This window comes from Lepidochelys kempii, chromosome 2, assembly GCF_965140265.1.
Source record: "Lepidochelys kempii isolate rLepKem1 chromosome 2, rLepKem1.hap2, whole genome shotgun sequence".
In the NCBI taxonomy this organism is placed as follows: domain Eukaryota; kingdom Metazoa; phylum Chordata; order Testudines; family Cheloniidae; genus Lepidochelys; species Lepidochelys kempii.
This window is the reverse complement of record NC_133257.1, coordinates 196,702,633-196,727,146: the sequence shown is the minus strand read 5'-3', so window position 1 is coordinate 196,727,146 and position 24,514 is coordinate 196,702,633. Positions and strand designations below refer to the sequence as shown.

Genomic DNA, 24,514 nt, shown 5'->3' with positions numbered 1-24,514 from the left:
CCTCCTGTTTTTTTGAACCTTAAAAATTCCAGACCTAGTTTTGCTGCTTGACCTCTGAAAAGTCTCAAGGATATTTATTGTGAGTGCTAATGCCTGAGCTGAAGTGGTGAAATCTTTAACAAAGTCTTTCTTTATCCAGAATGTTAAGTAGTTATCAAAGTTACATAAGAATGAACAAAAACAAACAAAAAAATAACAAAGTCATTGAAACAGCCTGACAAATTCCCTGCCTTGCTTAATGCTCAGCTTTCATGCTCTTGGCTCTTGTGATGTCACCATTCTCTCTAGTTGTCAGATTCTTGCAGCTTAGATAAGACCTGAATTTCTAATGTTAAAAAGAAGCAGAAAACAAAAAGCACACGCTTGCTCTGCCCCCCCCCCCCCCCCGCCAAAGTAAAGGATAATTTCTTGGGCTTCTCTATACATCATGAAGGGGGAGAGAGGGGAGTCCATTTTTTTCTTTTCTTTTTTTCAACTTTAAGGTATTGAGCTTAAAAAGGCTGAACTGCACTTAATTAGTCCCTAGCTGCCATTACCTCCCCACGCTGCCTCTGAATCCTGCCTGAGAATTATGCCTCAAAACCTTCAGGCTGTTGGCTGGCTCAGCAAGGCTTCCTCTAAGGGGCACCAGCAAGGCAGAATGGAGCAGGGCTTGCAGTCCCCTCCAGCAGACTCCAAAAGATCTGTACATTCCATCTTAATTATTGTTTAATACATTCCATGCTGCATTTTTGTTCTCAACAGCGTGACTTCACAGAGGCTGTCAGGCTGTAACTTATTTCCTGCTTTGCCTCACCACAGTAACCTTAGTAAAATATAGGTTATTTTTACAAATTAATAGAGCGTAAATACAGCTAAAATACATGTGGTTTGGCCAAAATGTCAGAGGTTAGTGATTTAAACTTAGAATGTTTGTGCCATTGGGAATATGAGGAGCACAAAAAATATGTGTTTTAAAAGGGAAATATGCTGGCTGTGGGGTGGGAGTGTATATATGTATGCACATATACACAAATAGTTGAAATTGAAATTGCATTATGAACATTGAGTAACATTCAGTAGACATTATTTTAAAGGAAAGTTTTCTTCCCATCGCTTAGTCCAAGTAGCCTGGTGACAGTGTTCTGTGCGTTGAACAAATATGCAGGCAAGATTGAGGAAAGAATCCTGCCCCCAAAGGTGTGGAGCACCTGTGGAACCCAGTGGCTGGAGAAGTTCAGTATTTCAGCCATTCATGGGTCACAATTAATGTCATCTCCATTGTAAATATTAGCAGATCTTCTTTCTCTCTAGTTTTTCATCTCCGGTTATATTTTAAAAGTACTTAGTGCCTGATAGTCTTATATTTAAGGCTAGATTCTTCAAGATGCTGAGCACTCTGGCTCTGATCCAACAGAGCACTTAAGCATATGCTTAACTATAAGGTCATAGATTCCTAGATTTCAACATCAGAAGGGAGCATTTTGATCATCTAGTCTGACCTCTTGTATAATGCAGGTCATAGAACTTTTCCAGAATAATTTCTAGAGCATATTTTTTAGAAAAACATCCAATCTTGATTTAAAAATTTTCAGTGATGGAGAATCTACCCAACCCTGGGTTAATTGTTCCTATGGTTAATTACCTACATTGTTAAAAAATTATGGCTTATTTCTAGTCTGAATTTGCCTAGCTTTAACTTCTAGCCATTGGATCGTGTTATACCATTCTCTGCTAGACTGAAGAGCCCATTATTAAATATTTGTTCCCCATGTAGATACTTATGGATTGTAATCAAGTCACCCCTGAACCTTCTATTTTTTAAAATAAATAGATTAAGCACCCGGAGTCCACCACTATAAGGCATATTTTCTAATCCTTTAGTCATTCATGGGGCTCTTCTCTGGACCCTCTCCAATTTATCAGCATTCTTGTTGAATTGTGGGCGCCAGATCTGGACACAGTGCTCCAGCAGCAGTCACACCCATGCCAAATATAGAGGTAAAACAACTTCCTTACTCCTACTTGAGATTCTGCTGTTTGTTCATCCCAGAATCCCATTAGCTCTTTTGGCCCCAGCATCACACTGGGAGTTCACATTCAGCTGATTACCTACCATGACCTCCAAATCTTTTTCAAAGTAACTGCTTCCCAGTCCCATCCTGTGCATATGGCCTTTCATCCGTGTTCCTAGATGAATATAATTATATTTAGGTGTATTAAAACATATATTGTTTTCTTGCACCCAGTTTTCAAGTGATTCAGATTTCTCTGAATCAGTGACCTCTTCATTATTTACTACTTCCCCAATTGTTGTGTCATCTGCAAACTTATTAGTGACATTGTTTTCTTCCAGGTCATTGATAAAAATGTAAAATAGAGTAGGGCCAAGAACCAATCACTGCAAGACCCCACCCAGAAACACTCAGAGCCATAACTAGGCATATTTGCACCCCCTAGAGGCTATGCATGGAGGATCATCTGGGGGGGTATGTCACACCCCCCCCCCGAGATTTCTGCCTTCCATTTAACACAGAGCTTTCAAACTGGGAGGTGTATCCCCCAGTTTCAAAACCATGCCTCCTGCTAGGAGCTAGCAGATTGAAAGCTTGGGGGAGCCACTTGGGCCCCTGGTTCTCCTTGCTGTGGGAGCCGGGGTGCTGTGCAGCTGCAGCAGCCCTGCCTGTCCTGCTCCCCGAGCCGGGCCACCTCTGCACGGCTAGGTGCTCCCCAGGTGGGCAGATGGCACATCTCCAAGCAGCACCCTGATGTGCACTTGCCTCTCCCTTAAAGGAGCTGGCGCTGGCTGGCAACATCCACTGGAATTGGCCCCTGCCCATGGAGCACGGCAGCCATTAGATGGTTCCTGAGGTGCTCACTCGCTACTTCCCTGGTACTCCTGGCACTGCTGCTTCATTAATCAAGTCTCATATCACCTGCTCTGTTATCTTGCCAGAGATCGAAGTCAGGCTGACAGGCCTATAATTACCCAGGTCATCCAGTATTCCCTTTCCCTTTTAGCACAACACTAATTTCTTTCCAGTCTTCTGGAGCTTTCCCAGTGCTCCAAGACTCCCTGAAAATCAACATTAACAGTCCAGCAGCTCCACAGATAACTTGCATTCAAAGAGTTTGAAAAGAGATATCTGGATGTCTAACTTTAAAGCTTCTGTTTAGCATGCTCCATAGATACTGGTGGAATAGAACGAGTGTTGTCATCACCACATGATGAGACTATATCATCTGTTTTCCCCCAATACAGACTTGAAATATTTAACATTTCTGCCTTTTTTGCATTATTATTGATGATTCTACCATTTCTATCTAGTAATGGACCAATACCACTGTCAGGATTTTTTTCTTCTTAATATATTTTAAAAACTCCTTATTATCCTTATCTCTGTTGACCATAGAGTTCTCCTTTTGTCCCTTTGCTCCCCTTATCAATTTTCTACAATTCCTAACTTCTGACTTATATTCATTACTATCAACTTCCCCTTTCTTCCATTTGTTATGTATTATTTTATTCATGAGTATTCTCATTGTGTTGAAGTGCCTTGCTGGATCAGGGCCAGTGTTCAGCTCCTTGCAGGTTCCAGCCCTTAACTAGCATTAACTATTTCTGCTTTATTCCTTCACTAAGATCTTTTCCATGCAAGGCTTCACTGACTTGTGCAGTGCTTTTTGTTTGGTTGCCTGTCCTCTTTTCCATTTACAGTCGAGGGTTGTATAATATGATTCCTGAACAGTCCCTCACTGCAGCCACATTGGCTTCTTGTTCTTGTTCTCTATTTTTGAGAGTATATACAATCTGTGGTGCCTTAACTATGGTGTTTTTAAGGTTTTCCTACCTGTCTTACGTGCTGGCTCTTTTTATTTTTAACACTTCTTTTTATTAGGCCTTACATTGTTTTCTTGAAATCTACTATCTTTACATCACTACATTCTAGGAACCTCTTACTTAAATTCAGCATAGCAAGGAACTGTTGTCAAGCTGCTGTTTTTAATTAGTTCCTTTTTGTTGGTAAATTGATGATCTAGGACTGCTTCACCTCCAGTTTCAGTATCCACAGTTTGGAAATAAAAACTGTTTTGTATGCAATTTAGATGGCTCTTTGATGCATGTTTGCCTGTTCTGTGTTTGTTACCCAGCAGATGTCTGGGTAGTTATAATCCCCATGATTATAGAATGCTCTGGGTTTGAGTACCCTGAAAGCTGGTTTGGGATCCTTTTTAGTTCTTCTTCTCTCCCACACCTGGTGATCCACTCTTGTTTCTCCTTCATTTTTCACTGGCTGTGTCCTATCTCAGAGAACATTTAGAATGACTGTTAGATTTCTAATGGATTAACTGAGTACTGGAGAAGCCGAAGAATATTTGTTCTTTCACATTTAAATGTATTGCATAGAGTAAATAAGGTTCTGTGAATGTTTAATTTGAGTGAAAGACCCATAATTCCTTGCAATGTTACTTGTATGAATAAGACATAATTTCCCATTCATTGCCCTCCTTGGTTTTTAAAAGGGTTCTTGAACTCTTTCCAGCCAAACATAAGCCTTTGCGCCAAATCGCGGTCCCAGTGTCAAAGGACGTAAATAGAACCAGAATTTGGTTCCTTCTGCTCCCTTTCCCACTCTGCATTTGCTTCCTCTGCATCATTTCCCATGTAAGAACTCTCCCGTCTGATCTTGAGGTCCCATGTAGTCTTTGGTGTCTCACACAGCATCAAGTGATGATGATTATTTAGGCAAGGTGTTTTCATGAAAGACACTATTAAAAACAGTTGTGTTTAATTTTCATAAGAGACCTTGGTGAGCACCAGAGTAGCATGCAGGCTATCACAGCTTCACACTCAGCGAAAGAGAACCTGTTGTTTTTCTGAAAAACAAGCAGGAATCTGTTCCCCATTCCTCAGTAAATCAATGAGGATATTTTTAATCAAGTTTATTACAACTGTGCCTAAGGACCAACTTGAAGTATGAATTTCTAGTTACTTAACACCAAACAGAAACAGTTTGCAGAGCACTGTAATTAATGAAGGTACAAACAAATCGTTCCACCTACATTAAGGTGTACAGTAGGCGTAACAATGTGAGGAACAAATCATAGCTTTGACTAAGGCTTCAATTCTGCAGCAAGCTTAATAAAAGCATAGAAGTCTCCCATTGCAGTATTGGGGCCTTATAGTGTCTCAAGTGTACTTATTCTATTCAGAAATTTTCTGCCCCTGGCAGAAAATGTCATGGTGTTTAGTAAAATAAGTATTTGATGTCTGCTAAATGATTCTTGGTCAGTGCTTGACTTGTAACATAGATGTTAAGCTAGACTCAATAACCTGTGTATTGTAGTTGGCAAAGAGACCCTGACTTTTTCTCATTCAGTAGGATTATGGAAGTGTTTGTGTCAAGGACATTTTATGGGTATTCAAAAGCAGTTTCACTCAACACTGATGCATGGACTGGATTGTTTTCATTGCTTAATGTAGGGGAATTGCCTGAACATTGTTTTTGCTGCTGTTCTTGATGTGACCAGAAAAAGTGCAGGTTGAGTCTTGAAGTATGTTGCAGACGTACAGTGGGGAAAATAATGTCGTGTTGTGTATCTAAAAGATCGGTCTATTGATAAAGCAGGTGACTAGGCAGACTCTTAGTTGCTCTATAACATTAGATTCATCAAGAGGTATTCTAAAAGTAAGAGATGATGTAAATGTTCACAACAATTAGACGTACTGTACGAAGACACATCAGTAAGAACATTAGGATTCTCTAGCACAGTATGTGTAGTACCTTTGGATACTATAAGAAGGATAAAAGGAATTCAAATTTTAATGAAAAGTTTTTTCCCATCAAATGTCTTTGAAAAAATACTCCATTAAATAAGATATACATATAAGCCCCAATTTAGCACTTTAGTCTTCCCTATTTAGCACACAATTGAAGTTAACCACATGCTTATGTGGGTGCTGAACTGGACCATAATTGATTGAAGGAGAACATATTTATGAGTACTCACCCAGTAAAATGTTCCATTTTTTGATGTGGGTATTACTTTTGTATTGGCAGTATCTCCTACGGTTCCCTACAGTTTGTATAGGGAATGCTGCAAATCCTGTGCTAATGTTGTTTACTTATCTAAAGGAATGAAAAGATTTTAAGAGCCACCACTGTAATACACTGGAGAGAATTTTCAAGTGTTTGTAAAAATATTACCCTTATATAGCTACCAAGGTCAGTGACTGAATATGTTGTTTTCCACTTTATCAACAGCTTTCAATAAGATTAGTGCTCACCAATAGACTTTGCTCACTCAAATCCTCTCCTTTAAGTCATTCTCTCCTACCTTTGTGACTTGTGTGCTCTCCTGCTTCAAGTGGAAGAATGTCTTTGTATAAAAAGTCAATCCATACAGATGAGCTGCAATTCCATGGGAGCGTATCGCACTGAGCAACTATTTCATGGATGTGACTTCTGCAAAAATCAACATTGTGCAGCATACACAGGTTATCTCTGAATGGTCTTAATGTGCATCTCTTGCTGGGATCTTGTCAGGATGTTGTTGGAAACACCAAATATTATGCCTGTTAGGTTAATACATTGTTTCATTACTTATCATTGTAAACCTGGTGCAATTTAAAGAAAAAAACGCCAAACATAATTAAACAGATGTTCATTCAGTAAACAATGTTAGTGTTCTTTATTTTCAGAAAAGAGCAGCTTCATAACTAGTATCATTTAAAGGGTCATGTTCAAGGACCTTCTTAGGTTGCTATTAGGCCTTAAAATCAACTCAAAATACATTGAGAGTTATCTAATGTGGTAGTACTTTCCTTAGTGGTTACTGGAAAAGGGGGGAAATGGGATTTTGCCCTTGTTTCCTGCTTTATGATGATAAGGGGGATGAGAAGTATTTATTTTTTCTTTACATTTTGTTGATTTTGTTTTTATACTGGAAATTCAGGCCCTGTCTAGCCTGGAAGAAACTCTGGTGACTGTAAAGCTAGTGAAACAATGACATCACAAGAAATGAATCATAGAATCATAGAATATCAGGGTTGGAAGGGACCCCAGAAGGTCATCTAGTCCAACCCCCTGCTCGAAGCAGGACCAATTCCCAGTTAAATCATCCCAGCCAGGGCTTTGTCAAGCCTGACCTTAAAAACCTCTAAGGAAGGAGATTCTACCACCTCCCTAGGTAACGCATTCCAGTGTTTCACCACCCTCTTAGTGAAAAAGTTTTTCCTAATATCCAATCTAAACCTCCCCCACTGCAACTTGAGACCATTACTCCTCGTTCTGTCATCTGCTACCATTGAGAACAGTCTAGAGCCATCCTCTTTGGAACCCCCTTTCAGGTAGTTGAAAGTAGCTATCAAATCCCCCCTCATTCTTCTCTTCTGCAGGCTAAACAAGCCCAGCTCCCTCAGCCTCTCCTCATAACTCATGTGTTCCAGTCCCCTAATCATTTTTGTTGCCCTTCGCTGGACTCTCTCCAATTTATCCACATCCTTCTTGAAGTGTGGGGCCCAAAACTGGACACAGTACTCCAGATGAGGCCTCACCAATGTCGAATAGAGGGGAACGATCACATCCCTCGATCTGCTCGCTATGCCCCTACTTATACATCCCAAAATGCCATTGGCCTTCTTGGCAACAAGGGCACACTGCTGACTCATATCCAGCTTCTCGTCCACTGTCACCCCTAGGTCCTTTTCCGCAGAACTGCTGCCTAGCCATTCGGTCCCTAGTCTGTAGCTGTGCATTGGGTTCTTCCGTCCTAAGTGCAGGACCCTGCACTTATCCTTATTGAACCTCATCAGATTTCTTTTGGCCCAATCCTCCAATTTGTCTAGGTCCTTCTGTATCCTATCCCTCCCCTCCAGCGTATCTACCACTCCTCCCAGTTTAGTATCATCCGCAAATTTGCTGAGAGTGCAATCCACACCATCCTCCAGATCATTTATGAAGATATTGAACAAAACCGGCCCCAGGACCGACCCTTGGGGTACTCCACTTGATACCGGCTGCCAACTAGACATGGAGCCATTGATCACTACCCGTTGAGCCCGACAATCTAGCCAGCTTTCTACCCACCTTGTAGTGCATTCATCCAGCCCATACTTCCTTAACTTGCTGACAAGAATACTGTGGGAGACCGTGTCAAAAGCTTTGCTAAAGTCAAGAAACAATACATCCACTGCTTTCCCTTCATCCACAGAACCAGTAATCTCATCATAAAAGGCGATTAGATTAGTCAGGCATGACCTTCCCTTGGTGAATCCATGCTGGCTGTTCCTGATCACTTTCCTCTCATGCAAGTGCTTCAGGATTGATTCTTTGAGGACCTGCTCCATGATTTTTCCAGGGACTGAAGTGAGGCTGACTGGCCTGTAGTTCCCAGGATCCTCCTTCTTCCCTTTTGCAAGTTGAGCTATTAAGAGAGGGAAGGATTTGTAGATAGGCTTTCATGTTTTTTGTTTGTTTTTGTCTATCATTTTGAATGAAGGAAATCTTTGTTAAAAATTCAACACCTCACCCCTTTAATTAAAGTGTTAAAAACTCACAATAACATTCCTTGTACATCCAAGTTGTCCTCCAGGGCAGACCAGAATTTACTTTCCTAATACTTCTTAGGTTTAAAAAAAAAAAAAAAAGGAAGTCCCTTCCTTTTTTAAAAATAAATTTTCAGGCCCAATTCATATATCATAAAGAAGAAAAACAAAAGAGGACACAAGCTCGGCTAGATAAATAAATCTTTTGCAAGTCCTGTCATGTTTCTTTCCATGTGTAGTTTCCTTTAAGAGAATGTAATGCTCATGAAATGGTCTGAATTAACAATCCTGGAGAATGAGGTTCTCTGTTTATCCACAGACTGTGGGCAGAATGGGTAGCAGAAGCAACACCTGGTGCCCAACGATATGCCTCACCTTGTTGTGAAGAAACTACTTGTACATGTGAAATCCCCTCCTGTGACTTTTTAATCTTTTGCCTCTGAGTTGAGCCTGCCATCAAGTATGCCAGTTGTGATGGGATTTTTTTTTTGGATTTGGACATTTTTTTGCTGGGAATGATCCTGAGCCACAGCAAACCCTTCACATAGGCCACCACAGAGCCATCAGACAGTAACAACTGTTGATTACTATCAATCTGTGCCAGATATGAACTGGTGACTGAGAGGCCTAAAGGCTCCTGATTCATCCCTGCGTTGCACCTTGTGTAGTCATTAACATCTGTATAAAGCAGGTAAAGAATACAACCAAATCACAGTTCTGCACTCAATGGTAGCTTTTTACACTCATTCTTTGCTACTTTGCACTGGTGTAAATGACAAGACAGTGAAGAATCAGGCCCTTGATAGCCAAGTCCCTGAACGAGTTAATCTTCCTGCTATTTTCAGATCCTCCTGCTGATCCCGAGGGCTGACAGGAATCTTTGTTCATTCATATTTCACATGGAACTTTTAAAAGTACAGTAAGAAGCAGAATGCTGAGTCATGCTGAAAATTACAGAGTTCCTAATCAGAAAAGCATGAAAACCATTCCAGGGACATACCTATTTTGGTCTCAGGGTTTAACTGTGAGGGAAATAAATAACAAGACACAATGTATCCATCTAGTTTTAAAATATATTCCTCAAGGTTGACTTGAAAACTCTGTGCCCAATCCTAAAAGTCTTCTGAACATGCAACTCCCATTGGGTCCTTTATCTGAGGACTTCAGCCTCTTGGATTTGCTATCCCTGTGTGTAGATAAAATTCTGGCTACTTTAGTACACCCTAAAGTTTGCCAGGTACAGCATATTGAATTTAAATCCCATGTCTCACAAAACATTTCTTCTATCTTTCAATGTAATACCCAAATGTCACAAGACAATCCCCTTCTTGATCACCCTCCTATGGCAAACAGATGTACCTGCCCCAGTTTCCCTTTTTTCCACCTTTGAAAGGAACATAGTCTCTTACATTGGCAAATTCAATGTTCTTGGCAAATTCAAATTCTTTTAGTCATACAAAGTGCCACAATATGCATATTCATCATAGTGAAAGCAGTTCCTCTCAAAACCCTAAAGTAAAACAAGGTTACAGTGCAGCAGCTCTCAATCTGTTTCAAAGGTCACCATCCCCAGATCACCCAATAAAGAGGAAAATAGGAAGGAGTTATTTAAGTATACTTGGAACAAAAATTTCTAACAATGGTACTGGTCCATTACTAGATGGAAATGGTAGAATAATGATGCAGAAAAGGCAGAAGTGTTCAACAAACAGTTCTGGTTTGTATTTGGGGGGGAAACAGATGATGTAATTATATCATAAGATAACACTTTTTCCATTCCTCTAGTGTCTCAGGAAGATATTAAACAGCAGCTATTAAAGGTAGACATTTTTAAATCAGCAGTTCTGGATAACTTGAATTCAAAGTTTTAAAAACTGGCTGAGGAGCTCACTGGTCCATTAATGTTTATTTTTCATCTAGTCTTGGAACACTGGGGAAGTTCCAGAAGAGTGGGAGAAAGCGAATGTTGTGCCAATATTCAGAAACAGTAAATGGGATGCCCTAGGTAATTATAGACCTGTTGGTCTGACATTGATCTTCAGCGAGATAATGGAGTGGCTGAGAAAGGAATTGCTTAAAGAAGAATTAGATCGGTAGTGGGCAATCTGCAGCCCGCGGGCCACAGGTTGCCCACCACTGAATTTAAAGGAAGGTAATATAATTAATGCCAACCCACATGGATTTATGGCAAATAGATCCTGTCAAACTGATTTGATTTTTCTATGCGATTACAGGTTTGGTTGATTAAAGGTAATAGTTTTGAGGCAATATACTTAGATTTTTTCTAAGGCATTTGTCTTAGTATCCTGTGAGATTTTGATTAAAAAAAAAAACTAGAAAGAGATAAAATGAACATGGATTAAAAGCTGGCTAACTGATACCTCTCAAAATGTAATTATAATTGGGAAATCATCATAGAACAGATATGTTTCTAGTGGGATCCCACGGGGATCCCTTCTTGGCCTTATGTTATTTAACATTTTTATTAATGACCTAGAAGCAAACATAAAATCATCACGGATAATTTGAAGATGACACAAAAATTAGGGGAATGGTAAGTAATGAAGAGAACAGGTCACAGATTCAGAGCCATATGAACTGCTTGAGCTGAGCTCAAGCTATCAATATGCATTTTAATATGGCTAAATGTAACTGTATTCATCTAGGAGCAAAGAATGCAGAGCATGCTTTCAGGATGAGGGATTCTATCTTGGGAAGCAATGACTCTGTAAAAGATTTGGGGGCATGTTGAATAATCAGCTGAACATGAACTTGAATGTTTAAACAGGGGAATCTCGAGTTAGAGTACGCAGATTATTTAACCTCAGTATTTGGCACTAGTGAGACCACTGCTGGAATACTGTGTCCAGTTCTGGAGTCAACAGATCAAGAGGGATGTTAATAAATTGAGAGGGTTCAGAGAAGAGCCACGAGACTGATTAAAGGATGAGAAAACATGCCTTATAGTGGTAGACTCTAGGAGCTCAATCTATTTAGCTTAACAAAGAGAAAGTTAAGGGGTGACCTGATTACAGTCTATAAGTATCTACATAGGGAACAAATATTTAATAATAGGCTTTTCTGTCTAGCAGAAAAAAATATAATGCTATCTAATGGCTGGAAGCTGAAGGTAGACAAATTGATACTGAAAATGAGTACATTTGTAACATTGAGCGTAATTAACCATAGGAACAATTTACCAAAGGTCATGGTGAATTCTCCATCACTGGCTATTCCAAAATCAAGATTTCTGTTTTTCTACAGGATACTCTCTAGGAATTATTTTGGGGAAGTTCTAGGACCTGGGTTATACAGGGGATCAAACTATATGATCACAATGGTCCCTGCTGGCCTTGGAATCGATGAAGCTAATAGTCAATAACCATCTCCCACCCCTGTCCTCTAGCACTCTGTAGGCCAGCCATCTAAAAATTCCAAGACCTGCTTCTCTCCCATGAGCTTTCTCCTGTAACCACAGGTCAGGTCTCGGACAAGAAAGCTCCCTGCAGGAATCAGGGGCACCTCCTTCCCACAATACCTTTTTCCTGGGCTGCTCCTGCAGCCCTCCATTTGTGTCTTCTGCCAGAGAGTTCCTTACAGTGTTCCACTTTCCAGGCCTCCTTGCCTGTGAGTCCTTCCCCTGCTCCTCAATACCTCTCTACAGAGTCAACCCTTTCCTTCTGGGTTCAGCTTACACTGACCTACGTGGTTTTTCCCCTCATTCCTAGGGACTTGTGCACAAGTCTTCCTGCAACTCAGCAGGGTTCCCCAACTCTAGCCAGCCCTTCCAGCAGCTTTCCTCAGAACTCATCATTGCACCCAATTACTGTTCTCCGTTCAGTTTCTTGCAGCTCTTTCCCTCAGACAACTCTCTGCTGCTGCTCCTGTCTCTCCTCTGTTCTCAGTCAGCTCTCACCTGCCCCTTTCCAGTCCCTCTCTTTGGATCCATCAGTTAGCTCCTACCTGCCCCATCCTCAGTCCTTGATATGGCCCAGGTGTCCTCTCAAGCCCAATCAGGAGGCAACTGATGAGTCACAAGTGCACTGCCCCCGCCCCCACACCTTCTTAAAGGGGCAGGTAACCCTGTGTCACCAACAAAGTGTTGTTTAATTCTGGAAAATCTATGGTGCTTCTTCATAAGAGATGCAGAATAAACTGGATAAACTCAAAATGTGCATTGCGCAAGCATTAATAGCTCTGTCCTCCTCGGACAGATTATATTTATGTTGTAATATGTAAATCATAGGAAAGGTTAGAGAAACTCCACCTCAGCTGGTAAAATAAAAGTCATTGCCCCTTTATTTCCTTCCAGGTTAAGTTCTCAAAGTCATTATAGAAGAAAACTCTCCAGTTTCACCATCCACCATCCTTGACGTTTCACATATTGATATTGTAGTCAAACTCTTCTAATTTACTTTTCCAAGTTTTATCTTCCCTGAGGAATGAGACAAAGGTGCCATCCTAACCTGTGTGAGAATCTTCTAGAGCAGCTCTTTTAATTTCTGTCTCTTGCAGTCTCTAGGAAAAACTTGGAATTATGGAAGTGATAATATTTTTGTAATTAATCCAGTCTCTTGTAGATTAGACCCATATTCTGCGTCGTGGCATGGTGCATTTTGAACCCGAGCCAGTGGCACTTCTAGCAACAGCAGCAGTTGCTGCAATAGGCTCTGGCTTGCCCTGTAATACTTTGAGGCCCAAAAGAATATACTTTGGTGGCAGAAGATACTTACTAGGCATACTTCTCTTCTGTAGCTTTGTGAAAAGATACTGTGCTTGAAGAAGTAGCCAAAGGCAGAAGTACTTTGAATATTGAAAATCCTGGGGATTAGAGAGACCTAAATGGATGTCATTTTCTCAGTCCAAGCACATCTGAGTTAATTTTAAAAGTTTAGACAGTGTGGGGTAAATTCTCATGTTGTTTACACCCATTTAATCCCCCTAAAGGTTAATGAATTCGATGCATGGGTGTAACCTAGAGCAGACGTTGGGCCTGTCTCTTTAACATGCCAGAGTGCTAAAGCAAGTGACACAAGTATACAATTGAAACTAACTGGCAATCAGGGATAAAAAAGCTGCAGTCAATTCTGACTTAATGAAAAGGAATTTAAATGATCTGGAAATTCTGAATTACCCTTTGAATATTTTCCTTATAAAATCAGTTTATTGTGCAGTTTTAAATTACAAGGTAGTATATCATAAATGACAGTGGACAGTGCACGCAATATAGTATTAAGACTTTTAAGTCTACATCAGAACTACTGTATGTTGTTTAATGTCCTAGTCAAATTATGTGCTTTATTCAAATGCAAATGGGAAGGAAATGAGGAGTAGCTGCTGTTTCCTAGATCTACTATAAACTGCTTAAAAGGCTGGGGAGGTTGGACTAGTCAAAAGTTTTGTCACTATTGGATGTCTGTACATCCTTTGAAGATTAAAAGTGCTATATAAATACTAAGAACTATTTTTTTACCTCTGTTACCCTTTGAGCATCAGCTATTAAAAGAACTAATTCCTGACAGCAATTAGGCTCAGGGAATAGTAAGAGTTTGCACATCTGTCTCTTCTATCCAAAGATCTTAAAAGCACTTTCTTAAAAGTGAGTAAATTTAGTCTTACAACACTCCTGTGAATTATTATTAGCCATATTTAACAGATTAGGAAACTGAGGCACAGAGAGACAAGGTGATTTGTCCAAGCTTCCAAAGAGTTTTTTGTGCAGCTGGATATATGTTGCAGGTAGAAATGGACAGGAAATTTTTGGGGGTTGTTTTTTGCCTCGTAACATTTTTTGATGAAAACAAAATTTCATTTACATCAGATTTCTACAAAAGTTTCTGATTTTCTTCAAAACACCTGATTTTTTTTCCCGATTTTTTTGGTTGCTGAGAGCTGAAAATTTTTTGGTTCCTGAAAAAACCCCATAAAATTTTTTTCAAAGAGACATTTCCCACAGAAATTTCTGATTTGAGGAAAAGGCCAGTTTTCGTTGAACACTTTAACCAGCCATTTTGACCAGCTCTAATTCCAGATGTCTTGACTCCTAATCCTGTGTCTTAAAGCCATGATCATCTTTGCTCACTTCTGAACAGAGTCATGCGATGCTCAGTGTATCCCCTGACACCTTAATGTTGGTGGTCAGGGTGGATGCCTTTCTTGACTGCCTGATAATCAGATAACAGCAAATTATCAAAAGATCACATGGAGGCCGATTAAACTGGAAATCTCTTTGCATGTTGGCTCTTTCTAGAGATTAGCCACTGAGATGAGAGAAGCCAAAAAAAGTAACTCTCTTGTCCCATCATGAAACAGATTGGAGAAAATGGAACTCCCCCTATAACAGCAGTTTTTATAAACCTTCCTCCCACATCCTGGATGAGATGTTTTTTAAAGAGCTTCTATATTTAATTTATCTATTGAGATGTTTTACAATGCTCACAACTGTAACATCTTAATGTCTTACCACTTCTGAAACCAATAACAATCTGGATCTCTTTGGACTTGACCAATGCAATTTTACCCCACTCAGACCCATTCAGAATGCTACCGCTAGATAATATTCCTCGCTCATTGCTTTGATTATGTCACCCCTTTGTTTGCATTCCTACACTGGCTCCCCCTTTTATATCGCATCAAAAATAAGATGCTTATATTCATTTTCAGGGCTCTTCACAATCAATACCCACCCTACCTATCATCCCTTATTTGATACGGAGCTGTTGATGCTCGCCTTCTTATGATGACAGCCTCTATTGCCCGCTTGTTAAATTTTCAAACCTGCTTTCTCCCACATTGCCCCACATGCTTGAGAGGAACTTCCCATAAATATCCACAAAGGTACCTCATTCTCCACCTTCAAATCCCTCTTCAAAATTCTCCTTTTCCGTGATGTATACAAAAAAACTTGATAACAACTAGGCTGCTGGTGTGCAGAGACGACTGCCTATCTTGTTGACCAATACTGTCTTATTATTTCCTTGTACACCTCCATCTAGTTGTCGCTTGTCTTATACTTAGATTGTAAGCTCCTTGGGGCAGGGGCTGTCTTTTTGTTCTGTGTTTGTACAGCACTTAATACAGTGGGTTCTGGGTTCAGAACTAGGTCTCCTCAGATATATGGTAATATGAATAAATAATAATAATTAGTAATAAGGTGTGAGTTGATCTGGATGAGGTAAAGGGCTTTTAAACAGTAGCAAAATCTCAGGAAGGGGTTGGGGCAGAGACAGTGCGTTGGTGGGGCATGCAGGTCAAGTGCCCCCACTCCCAAAGCAGCTGGCCAAGCAGGAAGTGGAAAGGATGGGACCAGAGCTGGAGTGGAAGGGATGGGGCCAGAGCCTCTTCCGGCCACACTGGGACATTGCCTGGTGCAGCGCAGCGGCTGCCTGGGAGAGCGCCTGGCTGCGGTGGCAGCAGGCTACTCCCTGCCCAGGCTTGGCCACTGGGGACAGTGGCTGAGTGAGCTGGAGTCCCCTCTCCCTCCACCGGGCACATTCAGCCCCTGTCCCCGGCAAACTGCCGCTGCTGCCCCTCCCCAGCCAGGCTGTTTTCCAAGCAGCTGGCTATGCTGCACAGAGCAGCGAGCAGCTCCGTCCCACACTCTGCCCAGACCTGGCTGCCAGGGAGAGCAGCCAAACATACTGGGGTAGGGGGATGGTGAAGCGGGAGGACAGAGCCCCTCCCCTCCATAGGTAAGGGAGGGCAGGGAGATTGTGGGGGCCCCAGGCTGGGGAGGAGACACGTGGTGCGGTCACGTGTCCGCCCCTTTAGCTTGTGACCCCCTAACATGGGGAGGCACCAGTTGTCTCTGGACCATTGGGAAGATTCTAGATGGAAGATGTAACAGGGAAAAAGAGAGAGAATCTCTAGGGATGATACAGTTTTTCCTCATTCTGAACATTAGTGTTAGGAGAAGGTGACTCTTTCTGAGGTTCTTCACCATTGTCAGATGACAAATGTGGATGGGAGAGTCTTTACTGGGGAGATGCAGAGCATGGGAAATGGAAATCTCAGTTGAGTTTTGCAACTCCACATCTGCAGGGTTTTTTATTTTATGTCTTATGAATTCTGAAGGGCAGGGTCTGTCTTTTATTGTTTGTGGTGTTGTCAGCACTTAAGATTTTATTGCACATTTCCTGCTAGTTGGTATGTTTCTATAAGAGAATGTCAGCTTTCATTTTTTTTTAAAGTAAGTTTCTAGACATCATGGTTGCAGAGAAAAGCAGAAAAATGTGACCCAAGTGACCACTAAAGGCAAATCAAAAGAACCCCACATTCGTTGTTTAAATATATCGTGATTTTTTTTTTGAGGCTTGTCTCTGATTTTCAAACTGTTCAGGTATTGGCAGTTCTTTGTATGTTTGTACAGTGCCCAACACAACAGGACATTGGTTGCTGCAGTAATGCAAATAAAAAAATAATAATCTGCAACTGCCAATGTCTTTTTATTTTCCAGTCAGCCACAAATATTATCCACTGGCCTGTACAGTCCAGCTCCATCAGACATAATGGCGAGTAGGGAAAATCTTGATGCTGTACAGTAACACAACATAAATAGAATATTCTATAGAGGGATGAACAGTCTTTCTGCTCATTTTTAAGGGGATTTAATTAACAGTCAAACTTTAATATCTAACATCTACAAATGGCAGAGACCAAGGTATAAGGAAGCATATTATAGCTGGCTGGCTGGCTTGGTCAAAACAAAACCCAACCCTTGTCTTTCATATTGAAGCAAATCTACCAGAGTGCATAGAGAAAGATTTGTCTTTGAGGGATGATGTGAAAGATAAGTAATATGTCAAATAAAAGAAAAGATATTACATTTTTTGTTCCTTGGGGAAAGGGTTTTAAAAAAAGAACTTGAGTCTTTCTAGCCAGAGCTGCTTTCCTTTGACTTGCCATGATTTAGATTCATATAAAAAGATCTATTTGAAAGAAGCTTCTTTAACTATAGGGGCAGGTTTTTTTTTCCCAAAGCCTTTTGTAAATGAACAAAGTAACCACTTGTCACATACACGGACTAATGAGAGTTGAGTGTGGGTTTTAGTGTTCATTCATATGCTTTGTGTTCAGCTAGTCGTAAGTTAAATCTTTAGAAATCACACCACAGGAATCTTTTACGTGGGAGTGGGGGGAAGAGAATCTGTTGAGATACTGAGAACTGTTGGGCGGAAACTGCTCTTTACAGGCTTCCTAATCTGCAGTTCAGGAAATAAACACACACAGGAAGTCATTTAGCCTTTTTGTGAACTTATAGTTTATACAATGTCTGATAACCAAAGCATTCTTTGTATTTTTAAACTTTTAAAAATAAAATTATATAAATACAGTATGTGCTATGGGTGCCAATATGCACTATAACTTCCAATTTGTACCAGCCATCTAAATATGGTATTAAAATGGGAAAGATGATTAAAACTGTCCACATCACCCTCTCTATGTTTTCCCTTCCTTCCCTTGTCTTGCTATTTAGCTATTTCCCCCTCCCCAACAAAACCCAGAACCAAAATATTAACAAAATATGGGACAAAATGTGTCTTTTTCAGACCATCACTCTGCTGTGTGTTATATCCTTTCCCCTTACCCTCTGTCTTGTCCACTTAGGTTGTAAGCTCTTTGGGACAGGGACTGTCTCTCATTCTGTATAGTGCCTACCACAAAGGGGCCCTGATCTTGGTTGGTCCCTAGTTGTTGCAGTTATAAACATCATAATAATAAAGTATTACTGTCCTCTACACAACTATATTAAATTATTTTGATGTTGAAGGGAGTTTATATTCTGGGAGTTTATATTCATGATTGCCTAATAATGGACATGTACTTAATACAATCTATATATAAAATATAATCTGTGTTCTTGAAAAAGGTGGTTAAAAGTAAGTTAAACTGCATTCCTCAGAGTGCAATTTATGATGGCTCCATCTAAACATACCCCAACTACTAGGATCACCATTTTAACGCTAATTTAGTATGTCCTTTTGACTTAAGCCATATTTTCCATTTTCCTTTATGATATATTGGTTTTACTTGAAGGCACATTTGTAAGGATTTCTAAAGAATGTTGAGTTTGATTTAAAAAAAAAAACAATAAAAAAACAAGATCACATCCTGTTCCCATTAAAGTCAATGGGAGTTTAGCTGTTGACTTCACTGAGAGTAGAACTGAGCATATCAAAAGTAAAATTCACTGGTGTAATTTGAATCAATGAGTGCCAAATTTAATTTCCTTTCCCCTGTGAAGGGGAAAAAACTGTAAGGAAGGAGAGAAGAATAAAATGAGAAATATGTTCAATATTTGAATTGCTTTGGAATCCTGGGCAAATTATTTGGTCAAAAATGTATCCTGTTTTTTTTGAGGGGAGGGGCAGGGGGGAGAGAGAGAGAGAAGGGAGGAGAGATGGACTGCAAAGGCTGAAAGTGATTTTATTTGTTGTCTACAAGACCAGCGCTTATCAATTAAAATAGTTCTGAGGTATATTTTAGAGTGGAAACAGCATTCTGTAGTAAAAAGTTTAACATACCAGGAAAGAACATACATGATTATGAGTGCATACACAATTTGGGTTAGTTTCCCACATCTTGTAGATGAAGTATCAAGTTTATATTTTCAATGGGTGTGGTTGACGGTAGTAAATATATTATGGCCATACTTTTCAAAAATGGCAACTAATTTTGGGTGGGTCAATTTTTGGGGGCCCAGTTTAACAAATCTTTGGTCCTAAAGTCTGTTGTCTTTCGTGGGAGATTGCAATTTTGTAAAATTAGGGACAGCTTTGTAATATTTTGCCTTGCCCCAACCCATCGTATTTTTCCTAGAAATGGAATCACAAGATCTGAGGAAACTTTCTGAGCACTGGTGCCAGATTATTCACTTTGAAGCTGCCTTAATTAGTCATTGGTACAGTAGATTTCAATTTTCAGTTCTTACCACTGAAAGAAACAGGAAATTTCAAGTATCAATCTTGTGAAGTAACCTTATATGTACATTTCAAACAACTCCTCAAATCTCTATCACCATTACATTCTCCTCTTGATGTGTGGCCCAGTCTAAATTCCAAAAAATCATTTAGTCTTCTATATTTACTGTAGAACAGTGCTACAAAATGCCTTTTATTTTTTCATCCTAAAAGGGTGCCTCTTTCACTTTCTTAATGGGAATGCTCCTCTTTGTTCACAGATAGCGTGCTGATATGTGTGTTTATTAAGTTTAGTAGGACTGTTTGTAATATATTCTAAAAACTATTTTTATATTGCATTTTTCTTTCTTTCTTGATAGTCCAGCTCCACAGTGAGAACGTACCAAAACAGTAAATCAAGAGTGACCATGAGCCCTGGCTTTAGCTCACAATGGAACAGCAGCCAACCTGCTTGGAACACATACACCTTTCCAAGAGCAAGCTTGCACTACCAGTCCCATGCCAGCTACACTTACTGTGCTGGACACCCTGCTGTAAGTAATTAGCCTTTTATGTAGCTATATGAATGCTCTACGTTATTCCCCAGAAGGCAGAAGTTCTCAGTACCACAGTCTGACAACTCAGTGGACTATGTCTGTGTTCAGTCTGTCCCAGTGTTGTTAGAAATGTTTGTTCCCCAGCTGGATTAACTGAAAGCTTTGGAGAAATTTCGAATGATTCTAAGACAGAAACAGATGTGAATTTCTTATTGCTCACTAGAAATGTTTATAAAAATTCAGTTTAGCTTCATATTAAACTATTGTTATGAACGCTGGTTGCAATTTAGGGCTGTGGGGGGGATGTGTGGAAAATTATTTGTTGCTCCCTTCTATTTTCCTTGAGGGTTGCTATTAGATAATTGAATTCTTTTTTGCTTAGGAGAGCGTACATTTTAAATTATGTGGAGGAGTCAATAAAGCTGGGTGTCTCTTGTCATCATAATAGGTTTTGCTAATATTTATTTATTCATCATCATCTCTAGTGAACACAGTCTACCATCACTAAGCTAAGCCTGCTCTCCTTTGTAGTTTTCATGAGCAGGTGGCTAAAAGAGGGGGAGAGAAAGGAGGCGTGTAACTATTATTGCATGTTCTATTTTGACAGCTGTGAAAGGGTCACAGTTGATGGCTATTAGAATCGTATTTGCTCATTTCTGAAAAGCTAACTGCACATAAAGCCCAGTGGCTCTTTTAATTTCGGCTTCAGGAGGTCTTCAGGTTTGAGCAGAACAACAAGGAGAAATCTTGCTAGTGTAAGCAGTCTGTCCTTTCTTTGGCTCTGCTCTTGTCTTTGGTCTCTTTTAATTTTGGGACTTCTTTAGAAATTCTAAAGGGCAACGTTTTAATATCTTAACACTGTGCCACTTATAGCTTAGGAAGCTTTATCATCCTCTTGTGCCTTCTAATAGGAAAATTTAAAAAAACCCTAATTTATTGGAAGGTGCAACTTAATTTACAGGAGAAAATTTATGATGTGTGATCTGAAGACACTGTTGCAAGATTTGCATGATCGATTTAGATTTAATGTTTTGTCAGCAAACTTTTAGCCAAAAAGTTGCTTAGAAAATGTCTGACATAATAATTGTGATAAATGAGAGGAATTCTGCAAATCTGACTGCTTTTTAAAATTATTGAGATATCATAAATCTCTGTAGATGCTGCTGTTTGCTATATTCCATTGTTCTGGGTTTAAGGAATTGTAAAAGTTGTTGGGGGAGAATGCTGGGGGTGGGGGAAAGGGAACACAGCTGGAAGCCTGTTGATCCTTCTGATTTAGAATGTTCTCTTAAATAAAGTGTCGTTGTAAAGATTTATTTTATATTCCATAGGTATTCAAACTGTCTCTACCTCTCAAACTTTGATTAGTGATCATCATAAAAAATGCTTGTGAATTAAACCTAAAGTCTGATTATGTACTGTACAAAAGGCAGACAGGCAGAATACTACCCTACCATTAGATGGTGTAAATTCGCAGAATGTGGCTCTTCACCCTGCTACCATAGGTAGCAAAGTAGCAAGACAAGGTGGAGGAGGTAATATCTTTTATTGAACCAGTTTCTGTTGGTGGGAGAGAAGTTTTTGGGCTTACACAGAGCTCTTCTTCAGGCCGCCTTGTCTCCCTAATATCTTGGGACGGATACAGCTACAACAACACTGCATATGAAGCAAAATGTCAGCCAAGGCATGAGAGCCTTTTTAGACCATTCTGCAGCTGCTCCTTCCTTTTTTTAAAAAAGAAAAGGAGGACTTGTGGCACCTTAGAGACTAACCAATTTATTAGAGCATAAGCTTTTTTTTTGAGACGAAAGTTGGTAGTAACTCAATTAAAATCGCTTTAGTCACATGTCATTTTGTCCTAGTCATCAAGGCAAGAGACTCTTATATGTGGTTATTTGAAGCAACTCTTCAGTTTTGAAAGCCAGTCCAGCCAAGTGCTGGGTTGATAGCGATTCAGTACAAACAGAGTTGTGTAAACAAATGCCCTGATTAGAAACACCAAAAATAAATAAAAGGAGTACTTGTGGCACCTTAGAGACTAACAAATTTATGTTAGTCGCTAAGGTGCCCCAAGTCCTCCTTTTCTTTTTGCGAATACAGACTAACACGGCTGCTACTCTGAAACCGAAAATAAATAGTTAAATATAAGAGAAGGCAACCGAATTGTTGTTTGCATTTAACTCTGCCTTTAGCATCCACAGTTGTTTCATAAAGCTTCTACGGTGCTTTGGCTGAAGTCATCTCTGGCATTTTGTTGTGATGCCAGCTCACCAGTTAGCTGGACTCATTCCATGAAGTGTCAGCAGCAGGCTACAAGGGGTTAGATTGACAGTTGGGATAACACTATATAAGTGCCATTTCTTGCACACAATTTTTTTCTCTATTCCAGCTCTTCACTGTTAGTGCCCCTTTATTTGTCTGCATATCTCTGAGAGTTTCCCCCACTGGCCCTATGCCAACATCAGAGTTCTCTTTGAACATACATAATTGGGTTCTTGTGGTGTCCTCTGTGTTGGTTTTTGCCTAATGTTTCATTTTTTGGGGTGGGATGAGAGTGTTTTCAAAGTTAGGAATAGCAGCCATGAAGGAAAACTTGTTGTTCTTCTTAGAGTGTCCTCTGCATGGTCCCACTCGCAAGATGCACCCATGGATGCGGCTCTGATGGTGATACCTCATAGCTGTGCTTGTTGAAGCATTCAGTTGCACTTCCTAACACCTCACCTCTCCATTCCTGAATGTTCTGAGCGTGAAACTATAAAAGGGGCCACCTCACTTCCTTCCAACCACAGCAACAGAGGGATGTGAACCTCTCTGGGTCCATCACACATGGATTCTTGTTTGTAAGAGAAAATTGTACGTTAGTGCAATATTCTTCTTAGGCATTAGTTCTAGTGTGAAGGTTAGTGTGTCTGGTTCATCTTTATTTTTAGAAGATAATTTTATTTCTTAGGTTAGATTAGTTAGTTTGGAGTTTGTTTCTGATCACCGGATTCATGGCAGATCCAAAAGCTAAAAGATGTGGCTTCAAGAGCTGTATCCCTTGCCCTGCAGTCTTCACCACAACAGATGTCCATAACAGATGCCTGTCATGCCCTGGAGAGGGTCACTCTCCTTCAAGGTGCTCGATTTGGAGCACTTTTACCCCGAGGGCTTGCAGAGAGCACCAGAATAGGCTATCATCTGGGGACATGTTTTACAATTCCACAAGTTGATAAACAGAATGACGACAATGTTGAAACTTACTTTGGTCTCAACAGAAGAAACCTCCCACCCTGTTTTTGACATGGAGCTAGTAAACAGGAGCAGCAAATAGGAAGGTTTGCGATGGAGTTCTCCAGGTGAAAGAGGAGTGACTATGTGACCCTTGGAGTGAGTTTGTTGTCTGTTAGTGTGTTGGTTGTTATGTGCTTGCTTGCTTGCTGTGCCTGCTTAATTTAAGTTTATAGTGTGGTCTGCTTGGGGGGGCTGTGTACTGGGCCTAGTAGGCAAGGCTGAGAGCTTCCTAACAAGGCTCTAGCCTGTCATTCTTTGATCTCTAATCCCTTTAGGATCCCTTGGGAGCAGGGCTAGCTCAGGGAGAACAGGGGTTTAAAAAGCCAGTTCATAAGTGACCAGAGGAGCTAGTGAACAGGGGCAACAAAAGGGAGTTTTGCAAGGGAGTTTAGAGAGGCAACGTAAGAGCCAGATATACCTAACAAACATTCTCTATACTTAGGCCAATTACCACCCCCCAAAAGGAAAAAAAAATCCATGCACAAACAAACAAAAAATGGTTCCAGAGTAAAAATAATGCAGGAAGAAGTGCAGCAGCAGAATGAGGTTTATTTATTTATTTAACAGAATGATCCAGTTTTTTGCACTCAATGCAGTATGTCTGATTACCTGCCTTGTGGGCAGGTGCCAAATGTGTGCCTTGGCTGCAAGCAGCTCATGACCCTCAGTGACCAGTTCAGGCACTCTCGAGACCAGAGTGGGTGAACTGGAGGAGCTAAGGGAGAAAGAGAATTACATAGACAAGACTTTCTGGGACACAGCAGAGTGTTCCCGTCCACAGTCTGACAACCTCTGTGCTGCTGAGGAGGATGAAAGTTTCAGGGAAGGAGAACATCAAGCGGGAGTGGAGGGAAACGATCCCATAGTAGGGGCTATCCTTCCAGATGATGCTGTGGTATGCTCTTGCACTGAAAATACCCCTCCAAGGGAAGGAACACCAATGATTAGGAAGAGACAGCTAGTAGTAATAGGGGATTCAATCATTAGAAATATAGATAGTTGGGTTTGTGATGGCCTCATGGTGAATTGCCTGCCAGGTGCAAAGGTTGTGGACTTCTCGAGACATCTAGTTAGACTTATGAACAGTTCTGGAAATGAGCTGATGGTTGTGGTATATGTAGGTATTTATGACATAGAGAAAAGTAGGAGTGGTCAAATTTAGGCTACTAGATAAGAGACTAAAGGCCAGGTCCTTCATAGTAGCATACTCAGAAATGCTCGCAGCTCTGACTGCTAGAAGCTGGGACTGAATGACAGGG

At 40.4% G+C, this 24,514-nt stretch overlaps 1 protein-coding gene across 6 annotated transcripts in view; it reads left to right on the top strand.

The window, feature by feature from the left end:
• The window catches only part of RBMS3 (RNA binding motif single stranded interacting protein 3), a 919,857-nt gene that overhangs the window by 270,645 nt on the left and 624,698 nt on the right, over positions 1-24,514 (top strand). For 4 of the 6 annotated variants that reach the window (XM_073333379.1, XM_073333377.1, XM_073333376.1 and 1 more), the window contains one exon: positions 19,806-19,979. In XM_073333379.1, the coding sequence (XP_073189480.1) occupies positions 19,806-19,979 (174 nt within the window). The remainder of the gene's footprint in view (positions 1-19,805; positions 19,980-24,514) is intronic. The other 2 variants (XM_073333380.1, XM_073333381.1) reach the window with 1 other exon arrangement.